Source organism: Macrotis lagotis, chromosome 6, assembly GCF_037893015.1.
Source record: "Macrotis lagotis isolate mMagLag1 chromosome 6, bilby.v1.9.chrom.fasta, whole genome shotgun sequence".
Classification (NCBI taxonomy): domain Eukaryota; kingdom Metazoa; phylum Chordata; class Mammalia; order Peramelemorphia; family Peramelidae; genus Macrotis; species Macrotis lagotis.
In genome coordinates, this window is record NC_133663.1 from 68,520,854 (window position 1) to 68,537,634 (window position 16,781).

General features: G+C 41.9%; 1 protein-coding gene across 3 annotated transcripts; it reads left to right on the forward strand.

Annotated features, from left to right (window-relative positions):
- The first annotated feature begins 5,109 nt into the window (after window positions 1–5,109).
- Window positions 5,110–14,903, forward strand: PRKAG3 (protein kinase AMP-activated non-catalytic subunit gamma 3). Of its 3 annotated transcripts, none has more exons than XR_012469399.1 (13): window positions 5,110–5,312; window positions 5,586–5,747; window positions 6,168–6,556; window positions 7,467–7,548; window positions 8,331–8,389; window positions 8,510–8,555; window positions 8,727–8,781; window positions 9,310–9,436; window positions 9,796–9,961; window positions 10,935–10,972; window positions 11,389–11,535; window positions 11,872–12,109; window positions 14,131–14,903. XR_012469399.1 is itself a non-coding variant. In XM_074191340.1 (12 exons), the coding sequence occupies exons 1-12, from the start codon at window positions 5,288–5,290 to the stop codon at window positions 11,986–11,988; spliced, it is 1,413 nt and encodes a 470-aa protein (XP_074047441.1). In that variant the 5' UTR covers window positions 5,110–5,287; the 3' UTR covers window positions 11,989–14,120. The 3 variants fall into 3 exon arrangements, 1 of the variants encoding a protein (XP_074047441.1); XR_012469400.1 differs by having other exon boundaries at window positions 6,171–6,556; XM_074191340.1 differs by lacking the exon at window positions 14,131–14,903 and having other exon boundaries at window positions 11,872–14,120.
- The last annotated feature ends 1,878 nt before the right edge of the window (window positions 14,904–16,781 follow it).

Below are 16,781 nucleotides of genomic sequence, written 5' to 3' on the forward strand. Positions count from 1 at the left end.
GGGGAAGGAGTAGAGCAGATGATCCCCCACAAAGGTCTCTCACAATTCTAAATTCTCTTCTCTAAGGCAGTCTGAAAGAGGCAACTCTTTCAGTGAAGTAAAAAGACCAGCAGGGGACACCAGAGCTTAAGAAACCACCATCATTTTTTTCCTCAGTCAAAAACCAAGCCACATAGTCTAAAAACTAGGAGAACCAAGTCCAAAGGATATGAAGGAATGAAGGATGCAGGGCAGCAGGTGGTCACAGATTCAGACACTGCTATGTCCCCAGAGGGAGAAGGGTCAGATGGATGAAGTGGTCCATTGAATTGATGTGTATGTTAAGGTAGGAAGCTACCCTACAGTCAGAGGAAAAGACCTCAGAGGCAGCTAGGTGACATAGTGGATAGAGCACTAGCCCTGGACTTAGGAGGACCTAAGTTCAAATCTGACCTCAGACACATAATAATTACCTAGCTGTGTGACCTTGGGAAAGTCACTTAACTCCATTGTCTTGCAAAAATAAAAGGTGGGGGGGGGCAGCTAGGTGGCACAATGGATAAAGCACTGGCCCTGGAGTCAGGAGGACCTAAATTCAAATCCAGCCTCACTTAATAATTACCTAGCTGTATGGCCTTGGGCAAGCCACTTAACCCCACTGCCTTGCAAAAAAAAAAAAAAAACCTTAAAAATAAAAGATTAAAAAAGGTTAAAAAAAGACCTCAGGACTGGTAGGTAACAACAGAGCAAGGTTCAAATCAGAATCTCATTTACATGCTTTATAATGTGAAGGAAGAAATAATAATGATAATACTTTACTTCATATAATTATTTGATTCTCACAGCCCTTCTAAGAGATAAACAGGGCTTATTCTCCAGGGTTATTTACAGATAAAGAATCTAAGACCTGCCCTATCACCTTGGCCATATAATGGCAGTCAGCACTAGCACTCAGGTCTCCCGTCTCTCACTCAACCAAAGTCTCTTTTCACTAACCAGAATAGATGAAGGATTTGCATTGATACAATTCATATGTAAGGCCTAGAGGATTAGGAAGGCATGTTTTAGGACCAAGATTTGGTAGAAGAAAGATGTCTTATTTGGGGGGGAGGATGGAGATGATCTGGAACCAATTTCCTTGTAAAGGCTGATTTTCATTGTAAGCATTTACCCTTTTGAAAGACTATAAAAAAGTCCTTCACTTATTGTTTTGCTGATTATCTGGAGTCTAGAACTAATCTAACCCTTAGCCCAGTCTCTAGACTTAAGAAGGTGATGGAGAATATTTTAACATAGAGTTGTATATTTATGCTTATTAAGATTATAATTAATAGTTTAATATATTTTCAGAGTTGCTTGTTATATCTTTGCCAACAGATCTCTGGGAGAAGGGTGAATTTACAGAATACAAGTTCTGTATCCTTATGCCAGCCAAGCTGGTGTTTACCCATCTGTCCTGGAATCTGGAAGTCAGAATATAATGTCCAGATGGACCTACAAGGGAGGTGAAGGGTTGAGGAGTTTGAGGATTTATCTCAAAAAAAAAAAAGAAATCATAGTTTACATTTCCACAGGACTTAAACATTTTTGGAAAGCTTGCCTCCTTATTGTCTCTGACACTGCCACCACTCTAAACAGCCCTCATCATCTTATACCCAATAGCTTGCTGCTGGAAGAACTGCCTCTCTACTCCAAATCATCCTTCATTCAGCCACCAAAGGAATTTTCCTAAAGTACAGGTTCAGCCATGTCACTCCCCTACTCAATAAACTCCAATGGGCCCCCATTGACTCCAGGTTCAAATACAAAATTCTCTGGCATTCAAAGTTCTTCATAACCAAGGTCCCTCCTACCTTTTCAGTCTTCTTGTACCCTACTTCCAATACATACTTCAATCCAGCCCCATTGACCTTCTGACTGTTCCGCAAAGAAGACATTCAATCTGTCTACTCTAGGTCTTCTCTCTGGCTGTCTCCCAAGCCTGAAATATTCAACTCCATATCTGCTGACTTCTCTGGCTTCCTTCAAGTCCCAAGAAAAATCTCACCTCCTACTGGTAGCCTTTTCCAGTCACTCAATTTTTATACCTTCCTATTTTTCCTGTACATTATTTGCTTCAATATATTTGTTTGCAGCCTCAGATACTTAATAATTACCTAGCTGTGTGGCCTTGGGCAAGCCACTTAACCCCACTGCCTTGAAAAAACCTAAATATATGTATGTATATATATATATATATATATACATATATATATGTGTATATATATATATATATATATATATATATATATATATTTGTTTGCATGTTGTCTTCCCATAAGATTGTAAACTCCTTGAGGGCAGGAACTATCTTTTGCCTCCTTTCTTATCCCCAGACTTAGCAGAGTTCCTGGTCCATAGTAGGAGCTTAGTAAATGTTTAATGAGTAATTATTTAACTTGTTTCACAACAGCACTGTGAAATAGATATTATTATCTCCATTTTACAGAAAGAAATACTGAGACCTAGTGTCATGAAAGTTAGTGGCAGAATCAGGTGTCCTGGCTCCAGCCCAGTATTTAAAAAAAATTATTTTTCTGAACTTTACAAACACAAGCACACTTATATATAAAATAGCAGAAAGATGATTGAATAAGAAATTGTATATTTCTATTACATAGAAGCATCTTTAATAAATCCAATACTTTATTCCAAAGCTGTCCTGTTTGTGTCTTCCTCTGAACTTCCTGTATTCTCTCTGTGCATTTTTGAAAGTTTCAATGGCACTATTTTCTTTCTTTCCTTGATCTAAATCCTATGTTTGGCTTTTTAAAGTTCTTCGTAATCTCTGCCTACTTTTCCTGCCTTCTTATACCATATCCCATCCCAACTGCCCCACTAGATGTGACAATCCTATGAAGCTGATCTCCTATTTATGTTCCTCCATAATGAGGTGGGGCATTCGAGGGAGCATCAGGAAGCACAAACTTATTAAGTATTTTGAACTAACATGGTCCCATTTCAACAACCCTGGGAGGGTGGATTTTCATTATTCTCATTTTACAGATGAAAAACAGAGATTAAGTAACTTGTCCATGATCACCAAGCTAGTAAACATCTGAGGTCAGATTTGAATTCAAAATTTCCTGACTTCGGATTATCACCTTATCTAGTAGATTCCCAGCTCTCACCTCTACCTTTTCGCTGACTATCCCCCAGACCAGGAATTCTGTCCCACCTTCATCACCACCACTCTGGCTTCCTTGAAGTCTCAGCTCAAATCCTTCTTCTGCAAGATGCTCAACATACTTTATCTACAGATCCCTGATTCACTGGTTCATGTGAACATCCACACCTGGAATTGGTTCCCTCTTCATCTCCACTCCCTGTCTTCCCAGTTAGAATTCTATCTTCTACTAGAAGCCTATCCTCATCCCCCTTAGCATTAGTGCCCTCTCTGTATTGTTTATTTATTCTGCATATACATATATATATATATATATTTATTCCATTTATATCAATTTATTCTGCATACATCTTGTTTGCATGTAGTTGTGCTCATGGTGTCTCCTCCATTAGTCTACTGAGCTCCTTCGGAGCAGGGGTCGTCTTTGGCCTTTCTTTGTGTCTTCATCAATCAGAATCATTCCGGGTCCAAAGTAGGAGCTTAATAAATGCTTGTGGATGAGTTGACTCTTGGCCTCACTATCATTTGCCCCTTCCTCCCCCACATGCACATATATACACACAGCTTCACACACAATTTTTTAAAAAAACAAACCTTCCCTTGCAACATATAACCACAGCCAAGTAAAGTGAATCTCCCCTACACCCCCCACCCCGTGCCCATTGTCCATGTTGGGAAATGCCCTTCTTCTTCTGCACCTCTAGTCTACCCTGTCTGGGCCAGGATCTGGGGAAGCTTCACTGAGCCCCGGTTGGTTGTAGCATTCATTGTTCATAGATCTAAAGTCCCAGGGTCTTCCCATCACACCATTTTTTTTTTTCTCCCAGAAAAGGAAGTTAAGAAGGGTGGCTTAGAGTAATAATGGGAAAGAACTCAGAAGGAAGGGAGGTTAGGCCTCAGAGTGGGGAGGGAGAACCAAGGATAGCACGGTCAGCATTCCCCATTAGGACTGTGACTCAAGCTCCAGGAATGCTAAGGGGTGGGGGTGGGGATGATGGAAGGGAAGGGCCAGGGAGGTTAGATACCAGAACTGGGCAGTGAGCCTGTTGGCATGAATTGTAATGAGGACTTCATAAGCAAAAGGAGGATCTAGTTGAACCCTGAAACACCCTATTTCTAATACACTCCAAAATATCTCTCCTGACTAGGAGCTGGGGTGGGAAAACTTCACCCAGGATCAATTAGAGAGCCCCCAAGGCTCTCAAAGCACTAAAGTCCATACCCCTCCTAAAAGTGTCCTCCCTTCTAGAACTTTTTATTATCTTCTATTTATTTGCCTATAATAAGGCTTCTCATCCCCTACCCCTTGCCCTAGAAGTTCAGATGCTTTCTTACTTACCATCTTCCTTCCATTCCCCTCCTCTACTATGTTTTCTAGGCAAATCCTATACCCACCCCCAGGTAAATGCCTCCCTGTCTTCCCAATTCCTATTTTCCCCAGACTCAATCTCCCTATTTACACCTCAAAATTGACACCTTCCCACTAGGGGGTGAGGGTGGTCACTCACCAAGGAAAGGAACATCTCAAGCTGGGTAGGTACACCTCTGAATAGCTCTATCAGCTCCCACCTCAATTACTTACCATCTCTCATTTCTCACAGCCTCCTATTGTGAAGTGGTTTACTCTTGTATCAATCTTCTTTACATTTTCCTAGAAGAAATGCTTGGGAAAGTCTGTAGCAGGTGTCTTGGGTTCCAGAGATAATCTGAATGTTTTTCTCTCCCCCTCCCCCACCCGAAAGCACCTGTATGCTTTTCCCTGTCTCCAAGGCTGGCCAGTGTCCACAGGGTTGCTGGCCCAGGCAGGCCTGGGGCAGCTGGGCTAGGAGAAACCCCTCCCTCCCATTGGTTTGACATTCAGCCAAAGAGAAACTGATCCTCTGGTGGCGGCAGGGAGCCAAGCACTGGGGCCCAGAATAGTCTCTGCCACAGTTTTAGTCAGTTCGACACTGGCTGGATGCAGCCTGAACAGGAACATACCCTGCTTTGGGTACAGGGGCCCCAGGGAGGGAAGAGAGGGAGTCTTCAGGGATAGAGGGTGGGGTACAGCTGCAGTCCCTTGGGCTCAGGGCAGCTTGGGTTGCCATACTCTCCTTCCCCTTCACCTTGCCTTCTTCTCACAGACCTTGTCTTGAAACAACCATGTGCGACATAGTGGAACAACCAGGTGGGTAGGAGCTGCTTGGCCCCACATTCATTTCCTAAGTCTCTTACTTCACCTTGCCTTGCTTTGAAAACCCGCTATCCCTGTTACCTCTTCCCTATAGCCCACTATGTCTTTCCTTCCCTTTCCTCTCCCTTCTACTGTCTTTTCTTTCTCTTTGTTCCATCTATTCTCCCTCTCCTTCCCTCTCTTTCCTCCATCTTATCTCTTCTTCACTCATCTTCTTTCTTTCTACTGGCTCTCCCTTTTCTACCCAAGTTCTATTTCCTCATACAGAAGTGAACTACTCAGGGGACAGCCCTTCTAGGCCACTGCCTTGCAAGAATACCAATCCAGAGAAGAGCTGTGAAGACAGGGGAGCCAAGGCCTCCAGTTGGACAAGGCAAGAGGCCATGGAAGGAGACCCCCCTATCCTGGAGAAAGGAGCTAACCCACAGGGTGAGGCATGAGCCCATTGTAGAGGGAGAGGAGGGACAGGTGAAGCTTAGAATGTCTCTGATTTCCTATAGAATCCAGGACTAGGACCTAACCAGTGTTTTTGTTTCATCCTTTGGGAGAGAAATTGACTCAGTGGAAACCTCATTGGACTAGAAAAGTCAGAAGACCTGAGTTTTAGCCTCAGTTCTTCTGTAAGTTTGCTGTATGATCTTGGGCAAACTTTTTCATATCTTCAAACCTCAATTTATTCAACAAGTTAGAAATTTAGTTTTGGCATCTGTAAAATGGGAATAATAATAATAATAATAATAATAACCAATGCTTCATGAGATTGCTGAAAGAAAAAAATGTTAATTAAAAAAATGCTGGTGAAGTAGAAAGCATCGGGGTAAATGTAAGATGTTATCATCATCTTCTCAGCAGGTATCCTGGCAAAGTCTGAGTCTGCGTCTACCTCCTCAGAAGATACATCCCCGTGCCAAGTTGCCACATTCCCAGGATCTGATTCCATTAGCTGGGGGCTAGAAGCCATAGACTTGGACTCTTCAATCTTGTGCCCAGAGTTCACATCTACACCATCAGGAGCCATAGCTCTGGAGCCAGAGACTTTATCAGTGAGGCAGGAAGGGGAGACTCAAGAGAGAGTGACCCGAAGTCCATCACCACAGATCCTCCTGCCCAAACTGGGCTGGGATGGAGAACTGCTCCACCCTGGGTCCCAGATCTACATGCATTTCATGCAGGAGCACAACTGCTATGATGCCATGGCTACCAGCTCAAAACTGGTCATTTTTGATACCATGCTGGAGGTGAGGGCCTCCCTGTGCTCCTTGGAGCCCCAAACCTACACTCAAAGCTCTTCCTAGATTTCCCTGAGACCCTAGAGTCCCAAATCCATAATTAGATAAAAGCATTCCTAGATCTCTAGGATCCCTGAGTATTTCAAACAAAGCTTCCCACCTTGGACCCTAGGTACTCCCTGGCAAAGCCTTACAAAATCCTTTTCATTCCTCCCTTCTGGCTCACTCCCTTCCCCTTATCTATAATGGCCTTTTAAACTCTTCCTTGACCCTCTATCCCATTCTCTCCTCTAAAATACATACCTTCCCCAACTTACCCAGCAGTACCGATGGGGAATCTGAAGTTGGCTATTTAAGTAGTTGAAAAGGTACAAGGAGGACCTTGCAAAAAAGTACTTAAATCCAACAAGGGAGTATTAAGGCATAAAGTGAGATAAAACATAGGCCCTCCTCTCAAGGAGTTTATGATCTGAAGGGGACAAGGACAAGTGAACACCCAAATAGCTATAGTAAATAAGAATGAGACCAACAGAAAGAGTAGTTGTAGGCTCTGTTAGGTAAATGTGAATAGGGGTTACCTCAGAGCTGAGGTCAGGGGAGGCTTCATGGACAAGGTCTTGAAGGAACAGGGAGTCATTAATAAATGGAAATCACTCCCAAGCATGAGGAAGAGAGTAAGCAGAAGCACAGAGACAGGAGTAGGGCAGGTAAAGAATGGAGAAAAGAGTCAGCCAGATTGTCCAGAACAGAGACTCTACAAAAGAGAACAGGATGATAAAATAAATTAGGGCCATATGGGTGAAGGCCTTGAATGAATGCAACATTTTTGACCTCTAGATGGAGCAGTAGTGTTAATGCAGAATTCAAGATGGTAGGATCTGACTAAGAGATGGCACCATTTCCTTCTCTTTCTTCCCAGATCAAGAAGGCCTTCTTTGCTCTTGTGGCTAATGGGGTACGGGCAGCCCCTTTGTGGGACAACGAGAAGCAAAGTTTTGTGGGTAAGTCAAAGACTATGAATGGGAAGGGGAAGGTCTTGGTGAAGACATGTAGGGGAGCACATTCACATCAAGGTGGAGAAAAATCTGGAGTATTCTCTTCAGTAGAGCTCAGAGACCTAAGTCTTACCTAAACCATCTAACTACTTGGTTCAAGTTGACAAGTCACTTATCTCTGGGACTTAGTTTCTTTCTTTGAAAAATGGTTAGCTGTGTGGCCTTGGGCAAGCCACTTAACCCCATTTGCCTTGCAAAAAATAAAAGGGGGTTGGGATGAATGATCTCCCAGGTCCCCACTCTAAATCCTATAATCCTCTGATGGTATATATATAATAGAAATCATGATTAGAAAACAACCCAGCAACCTACCTCTCTACTCTGGGCTATAATGACAGTAAGCCCCTAACATTCTGTTCTCCTGTCAGGCAGAGAAGGAAAAGGAAGAGGAGGGAAAAAAGAGTGAAAAAAGAGAAGGGGAAAGAAAAAGAGAAAGGAGAAAAAAGGAAACGAGGAAAACTCAATGTAGGAAGTGGTATGAGAATGATAAGCACTGACCAGAAGTGCCTATACCCTGCGATCTTTACCTGAGCCTTAGATTGGTCACTTCTGGAGCATCAATCATTCATGTATTCTTTCATCAAACATACATTAAGTTCTGGAATAGGCACTGCATTAGGAGAAGAGGAAGCAACAAAGATAAGATAAAGCCCCTGCCTTCTCAGGAGCACCAGGACTGGGGAAGTTCCCAGGCTGCCCAGATCCATAATTCTCCCCCACTTCCTTAGGTATGCTGACTATCACAGACTTCATCCTGGTGCTCCATCGTTACTACAGATCACCCTTGGTGAGTCCTGAACACAAGGCTCATTTGGATTGAAGGAAGGGAGTAGAAAGCTGGGGGGGTGGGGGGACTGGGAAGCCTGAATGTTCCTTCAAACCTAATCAGAAGGGGCTATCTCTCTAGGTTCAGATTTATGAAATCGAGGAACACACAATACAAACCTGGAGGGGTAAGCAGATAACTCGGGAATCCAAAGGGAAGGGACTAAGGAAGCTCTGTTTTTGAATGAAGTACAGAAAAGGGAATGGGGAGACTGGGGAAATAAGGGAGGGAAAAGGTCCATGGGAGTCCTCAGAGAAGAGTATACAACTCTCTGGACTCCATTCTCTATCTCCTGCAGAGATCTACCTTCAAGGCTCTTTCAAACCACTGGTTTCCATCTCACCCAATGACAGGTAGTTCTTCCTCCCCAATATTGTCTTCAAATATATTTTAGGGTCTCCCTTTTTTTAAGACCCACTTGATTCTGGGCTCATCTCCTTAACTCTGAAAGCAAAGAATACAAATGATCCTGAACCCCAGTGTGTGTGTGTGTGTGTGTGTGTGTGTGTGTGTGTGTGTGTGTGTGTGTGTATTAGGAGAGACCTTTCCTCAAAACCTTCCTTACTTATTACCTGATGTCTTGAGGAAGAGGGAGGAGAGAGAGAGAGGGAGGGAGAAAAATTGGGAACTCAATCTTTCCAAAAATGAATGTTGAAATTTTTCTTTATATGTAATTGAAAAAATGCTATTAAGTATTTAAAAAATAAAAACTCCAATCCTCCCCTATTTGCCATATATGTTCATAAATAAAGGCAACAGTAATTTTTTCATTATTAAATTTAAAATGTGCTATTTTTTTTAAGTCTTGCCCAGGGTTCAACTCTAAATTAACCCCCCCTTTCCCCACCCTTCCAACCCTCCAATTCTTTCACACTCCCCAGCCTGTTTGAAGCAGTATATTCTCTCATCAAGAACCGGATTCACCGCCTGCCTGTTCTGGATCCTGTCTCTGGCAATGTGCTTCACATCCTTACACACAAGAGGCTGCTCAAGTTCTTGCATATTTTTGTAAGACCTTACTCAGACCTGGAAAAGCTCAGAGAGCTTCTGGAATAGGGGCAGGGAGGCTCTAACCCCACCCAGGCATTGTGGGGCACATTGCCCAATGTGGGTTCCTGAGGCTCCAAGCTGCTCTCCTTCTTACTGTTACCTCCAGTTACATAGACTTGCATGTGCCCAATATTTCCAAGACCCTCTTAGTATAGCATCCCTAATTGGGACCTTGGGAGGGAAAGTCAAGGTACATGGAGTCTTTGAGCTAGCTCACTGGGGTCTCTGGACTAGTTCCTGGGGAAGGAGCTCAGGCCTCTTTCCTGATCTTTGCCTTTTTCTCTTCTCCCTATCCCCTAACCTGTTCTTATACCCAGGGTGCACTGCTGCCCAAGCCACAGTTTCTTTACAAATCTATCCAAGACTTGGGCATCGGCACATTTCGAGATTTGGCTGTGGTTCTGGACACAGCCCCGATCCTGTCTGCACTGGATATTTTTGTAGATCGACGAGTGTCTGCACTACCTGTGGTTAATGAGTCCGGTATCTTTGTCATGGGGAGGGGGTGGTGCTCAGAAGGAGACTTTGGAAAGAGACTAGTGGGGAGGGTGGACTGGCTTTTAGTTTAGTCCTTCATGATGAGGTCAGAGGAATATTAAAATCATCTTAGAAATAGGGTTCTTCCTGTGTGTGTGTGTGTGTGTGTGTGTGTGTGTGTGTGTGTGTGTTTGACTCCTCTAGCAGCCTAGCTAAATCCATTTCTCAGAATTTAAGATCCACAAAATAAAAGATATCAGATTATAATGGAAACCAATTATATTGAAACATCATTAAACTATATGGAGTTTTTTAAGTTCATGGACCCCGTTAAGAACTCCTCCCTGGTCCAGATACTGTAATTTAGAAGAGTCAAGAGACCAGCATTCAAGTTCATGTGTCTTTATCAGCCACATAAATTCTCTGGACTTCACATTCTCCCATTAGTAAATCAGGGGAAATGATAGTTGTTTTACCTACTTACATGAGGTGGTTGAGATTTGGAGATCCAAAACAATAATATGTATGTGTTAAGTATAAAGAGGCTCTGCTGCTAACTGTGGGTGTGACCTTGGCCTCTGAGCCTCCAAGACCTCATCCCTAAGATTGAAGATTCAGTATGAATAATGTCTAAGCTTTCTGGAAGCTTCTAAATTCTGTGAGTCTAGGGAAATGCTTTGTTAAAATAAAAAAAAAAGCTCTCACCAAAGAAATAATGATTGCTGTTTGGAAGAGATATGGAGTAGTTTGCCATTTCCTTTTCCAGCTCATTTTAAGGATGAGGAAACTGAGACAAGCAGGGGTAAGTGACTTATTTAGGATCACACAGAAGTGTCTGAAGCCAGATTTGAACTCAGGAATATGAATCTTCCAGTACTCTGTGCACACCTAATTGACCAAAAAAAATAGTTGGTGTTAAGCTCTTATTTTGAGAAACTCCTTAGAAATCTGACTTTTTTTTTTTCTTCCTCCAATCCAGGACAGGTTGTGGGCCTCTATTCCCGATTTGATGTCATAGTGAGTAAATTGCTAAACGAAGCTGAGAAAAATGTAGAGATTTGAGGTTGAAAAATGGAGGTGTTTGACTAATGACTAATATGGAAATATGTTGAACATGATTATACTTGTACAACTTTTACCAGATTGTCAACTTGGGAGGGAGGAGGGAAGGGAGTGTGGTAGAAAAATGTGGATGGAATTTACAAGCTTGAAAATGGATTAATGTTGAAAACTGCCTTTGCATGTAATTGAAAAATAAAATAAAATAAAGTGGGGAGAAATAAACAACAACCAAAAACAGAAAAGGGAAAAAGGAGATGTTGTTGGGAGTTGGGAAAGGGGAATTTAGAGGATAGAGTTCATTAGGTGGAAATCTGCAGAGGTCTGTGAGTGTTGACAATCTTTCCCCTTCTTGCTTTCTCTCTCTTTCCTAGCACCTGGCTGCCCAGAAGACCTACAACCACCTGGACATGAGTGTTGGGGAAGCACTGAGGCAGAGGTCCCTCTGTCTGGAGGGCATCATTTCCTGTAAGCCTTACGAAAGCCTGGGTGATGTCATTGACCGAATCGCCCGTGAGCAGGTGACTACTCCACAATATCCTTTCCCTCTACCCCCATTCACACCGAGCTTCATCACCCTTAAGGAGACCCTGAGCCCTTAATGTGCCCACTCTGACCTCACAAGAGGGCCAAGCCACTTTTGACCATCCCATCACTATATACATGGTAGCCACAACTCTCCCAGTTCATGACTGTCAGGTACCCTATCCCTTAATACTTCATCTCCATCTTGCCTTTGCTGAACTACATGGAGATACTGACTCTCCTATCAAGGCTAGAATTATGAGGTCACATAATTATATGGCCATGATTGGGTCACAGCCATATCCAGCTAATTCCAGTCCTCATACCCACAGGTTCATCGACTGGTGATGGTGGATGAATCCCAGCATTTGTTAGGTGTCATTTCCCTGTCTGACATCCTCCAAGCCCTTGTGCTCAGCCCTGCTGGCATTGATGCTCTTGGTGCCTGAGAATCCCAACGTCCTTGTACAATACTTCAAATCCCAACCCTTCCCCCCAAACCAGATGGAAGGAAGAGAGGAGCTCACTCCTTTCACTCAGTCCTTCTCAGCCAAATCCTCTCTTGCTCAGGTATGTTCAGCTCTTCTTCTCATCTATCTCTTGTTCCCTTGCTTACTAATTCCAATACTGACCCTCTCAAGTTTGCCTATTCCCACACCTCTTTGCTGAAGTTCAGCACGGGGAGGAACAGGCTTATTCTGGGCCAATTAAAGTTCCATGGAAACTATGAAGCTTGCTGAACAAGGCTGACTTGGGTTGGAATGAGTACTTTGACTTGGTATTGGGGTTTCTCTCCCCACACCCCAAATAACCACATTAAAATTGTTCTATGTTGGCTTCATGGAAGTACCAGAAATGGAGTAGCTGAGGAGTTAATATAATAGTAATTCAATTCAATAAACATTTTATTAAGCATCTACTATATACAGATACTGTGCTAAGAGGCAAAAGACAGTCCTTGGCTTCAAGAAGCTTGTAATCTAATGGGGAAGACAACATGCAAACAAATGTAAACAAAGGAAGTGGTGAACAAGATAAATAGGAGATAATTAAATAGGGAAAGCACTGGAATTAGGGATTAGGGAAGGTGTACTGTAGAAGGTAAAAGTTTAATTGAGATTTAAAGGAAACTGGGGAAGTCAGTCATCAAAACAAAGGAGCAAAGCCTCATATTTTTAGTATCAGGGTCACTGGAAGGACTCTTCTCCATACCTCTCAAAACAAGTCTGAAATCTGTTCCCTGAAATTCCTTTCCTCACAGGACAAATCCTTCCTAAGAGATGAGGCTTAAAAAGAATATTGACTTAAATTCCTTCTTGAGGGAATTTGATCTACGAATCAGACCCTTTCCTACCTAATAGAAGTCATAGATTCAGAGCTGAGTGAGATAGCAGAGATTATCTCCTCCAACAACTTCATTTTATAACTGAGACAACTGAGACCCAAGGTAACCAAGGCAATGGCAGAGCTGGGATTCAAATCTTACTCTAGACTAGGATCTTTCTATGAAAAGGTCTGGCCTGGGAAAAGGTGCACCAAAACCTGATTTGAAGTAGAGAATCCAAGGGTGAGGGCAGTGGTAGCCAGAAGGAAAGCAACTTTATCTACTTGGAAGTTTTGCCTTTTTTTCTTCCCTGACAGGCTGTGCATCTTGATCCTCAGTTGTACTTCCCTAATACAAACAAAGTTCCAGTCCCATAAACTTTTGAAAAAGGTTGATACTTCACAGGATGGCAGAGGTCAAAATTGAGAACTCCCTGACCTTTCGGCACTGGGATCATTAGAGGATATTCTTAGCCCTATGAATGCCCCATATCCTTAATCCTTGTCCTTCTATCTGCAACAGTCCCAGGTTGGGGCTGACTATAGGGTTTGAGAGCCCCCCTTGGTACTGTTGGAACATGAAACAGGGGCCCAACTCCTTTGGTTTCTGGATGGGCTCTCATGTTTCCTTCTCATTCATCCATCTTTGCCCATGATCTTTCCCATCCTTCCACTTTCGTATTGAAGGAGGTGGGTATCAGTATGGAGCCACAGTTGTGGAGTCCCAGACCTCTATCTGTAACAGTCCACTTGACCTGGCTAGACCCAGGGAAAGATCTAGAATGCCCAGTTCTAATCTGGTCCTGCTATTACTTCTCAGGAACAAGAGAAAGACCTGAGATATTCCCATGTCATCCTACTCACATTAAAAGAGTGGGTACAAGAGTTTTATCTATAAAAAAGCCCCATGTCTTTTCTATTGAGATTGACTTTCATGTAGAAACAGTCATGTAGGACTGTCAAGAGAACTGAATTATTAGACATTGTTATATTTGGACTGTTTCCTTCTCTGAGGAACAAAATGAATAAATAAGGGCATCCATGGTACTGGTTCAAATGGACATTCAGTGGGAAGAGAGTGTGATTCTTGTGTGTGCCTCTCGTGTTCTTCCCTGAGCATCCCCAAGACCTAGAAATATTCACCATCACAGACTTTCTATGGGAGACCCTATTCATGCCTCTTGCCCAAAGTCTCCTGATCCTCTTCATCATCATTTCCTGGAACTGAGCTGGGTACTTTTTCTCTATTGTTTTTTTTCCTTTTCTAGGTTCCACAACCAAATATAAACTTGAAGGGAGAGGATGGGTCAACCCATGTGGAGAGGTGACTTCCTCCTAAAAGGTTAAAAATAAAAAAAAAGGTGTTTGACTGACATGTTTGATAATTTGGATGTATATGCACACAGAGAGAGCAAGGCCCTCTTGCCAGATGCCAGCCATATCTTCTAACCTTCTGCCTGGGAGGCCAAATCTTTCTCCCTTGTATTCAGTAGAGTGACCTTAGATTTAAAATCATCCATTTAGAGACTAGAGATGGAAAGAACCTTTAAAAACATCTCCTCCAACCTCTCTTTTTTACACTAGAGGGAACAGAAGCTCACAGAAATTACTATAAATAGCTCATCCAAGACCACATGTGTATAAGTAATAGAGTTAAGATTTCAAATTCCACTCTGCTTTCAAATGTGATACTTCCTAAGTCTCCAAGGAAGAAATAAAAATATCTATAGCACTATAAGATTTACAAAACTCTTTCATCATAACAAGCCTATAAACCAGACAAATACTAACTATCATCTTCATTTTAATAGATGAAGAAACTCCCTGGGTTTTCCAGGTTCCTCCATTTACAAACCCCAATGGCCAGAAATTTTTCTCTGCCACAGTCTCTGGTCAGTCCTTCCTCAGTGGAGAGAGCAGGACTATTCAACATCATGTTTTCTCACTGGAAATTGGAAAACTTCCTCCTCTCTCAATCTATTCTGTTTGTACACAGTTCTTTGTGGTTCTCATAAGTGGGACAAAAGTATTAAAGTCTTATCCATGTGAAATTTACCTCTTTGTGTGTGTGTGTCTGTCTGTCTGCCTGCAGCAGGGGGAGAAGAGTTGTTCTGAGTAGAAAGGAAAAAAATCAAGATAGTACTTTAAAAGGAGTAAATAGGGGCAGCTAGGTTGCTCAGTGGATAGAGCATAGGCCCTGGAGTCAGGAGGACCTGAGTTCAAATTTGATGTCAGACACTTAATAATTACCTGTGTGGCCTCGGGCAAGTCACTTAACCTCATTGCCTCAAAAACACATTAAAAAAAAAAACCCAACAAAATCCAAAAACAAAAAGGAGAAATAAAGCTAGAGTTGGGAGTTAGGAGACCTGGATAGTAGTTAAAGGTCTGCTACTAATTTGTTTTGAGACTTTACCTAAGTCTTTACTTGACCCCTTTGTCCCTTTGATTACTTAGAATTAAGAACTAGAAGAGTCCTTCAAAATTATATAGGCAAACTTCATTTTATGAATGAGAAAATGATCATCTAGAGAACAGAAAAGTCTTGTTCAGGGCCACACAGTAAATCAGTCACAGAACCAGGCCTAAGCACCAAGATCTTAGGTTCTTATCCATCATCATACCATATTTCATTCTTTATTGCTTCCTTCATTTCAAATCAATTTGTAAAATGGGGAAATAATACCTGTCCCACCTCCCTTAAAGCATCATTACTATGATGTATAATCTGTATAATCTATATAATCTGTTCCCCATTTATATTTCCACAAAGTTTCATGTCTTGAAGGGAAAAGAAATAAGAAGGAAATGGAAATATATATATATATATAGAGAGAGAGAGAGAGAGAATAGAAATATATATATATATATATATATATATATATAGAGAGAGAGAGAGAGAGAGCTATAACTAAAGTTATATAGCATTTCCTATTAACCAGATACCATGCTAGACATGATAGGTATTATAACTCATTTGTTCCTCATAATAATCCTGAGAGGTGGATGCTATGATTAACCTCATTTTACATATGAAGAAACTGAGGCAGAGGTTAAGTGACTTGCCCAGGGTCAGATATCTAGTAAGTATTCAAAGTCAAATTTGAACTCAGGTCTTTCTGACTATAGGTTTTATCCACTGCACAACTAACTGTAACTAGCACAACTAGCTTTCTACACCTTGAGACTTTATTTTTTAAAGATTTTATTTATTTTGAGTTTTACAATTTTCCCCCTAATCTTACTTCCCTCCCCCCACCCCCCACAGAAGGCGATTTGCCAGTCTTTACATTGTTTCCATGGTATACACTGATCCAAATTGAATGTGATGAGAGAGAAATCATATCCTTAAGGAAGAAACAAAAAGTATAAGAGATAGCAAGATCAGACAATAAGATATCATTTTTTTTCTAAATTAAAGGTAATAGTCCTTGGTTTTTGTTCAAACTCCACAGTTCTTTCTCTGGATACAGATGGTATTATTCTCCATTGCAGACAACCCCAAATTGTCCCTGATTTTTGCACTGATGGAGTAAGCAAGTCCATCAAGGTTGATCATCACCCCCATGTTGATGTTAGGGTTTACAGTGTTTTTCTGGTTCTGCTCATCTCACTCAGCATCAGTTCATGCAAATCCCTTCAGGCTTCCCTGAATTCCTGTCCCTCCTGGTTTCTAATAGAACAATAGTGTTCCATGACATACATATACCACAATTTGCTAAGCCATTCCTCAATTGAAGGACATTTACTTGATTTCCAATTCTTTGCCACCACAAACAGGGCTGTTATCAATATTTTTGGACAAATACTTTTACCCTTTTTCATCATCTCTTCAGGGTATAGACCCAGTAGTGGTATTGCTGGATCAAAGGGTATGCACATTTTTGTTGTCCTTTGGGCATAATTCCAAATTGCTTTC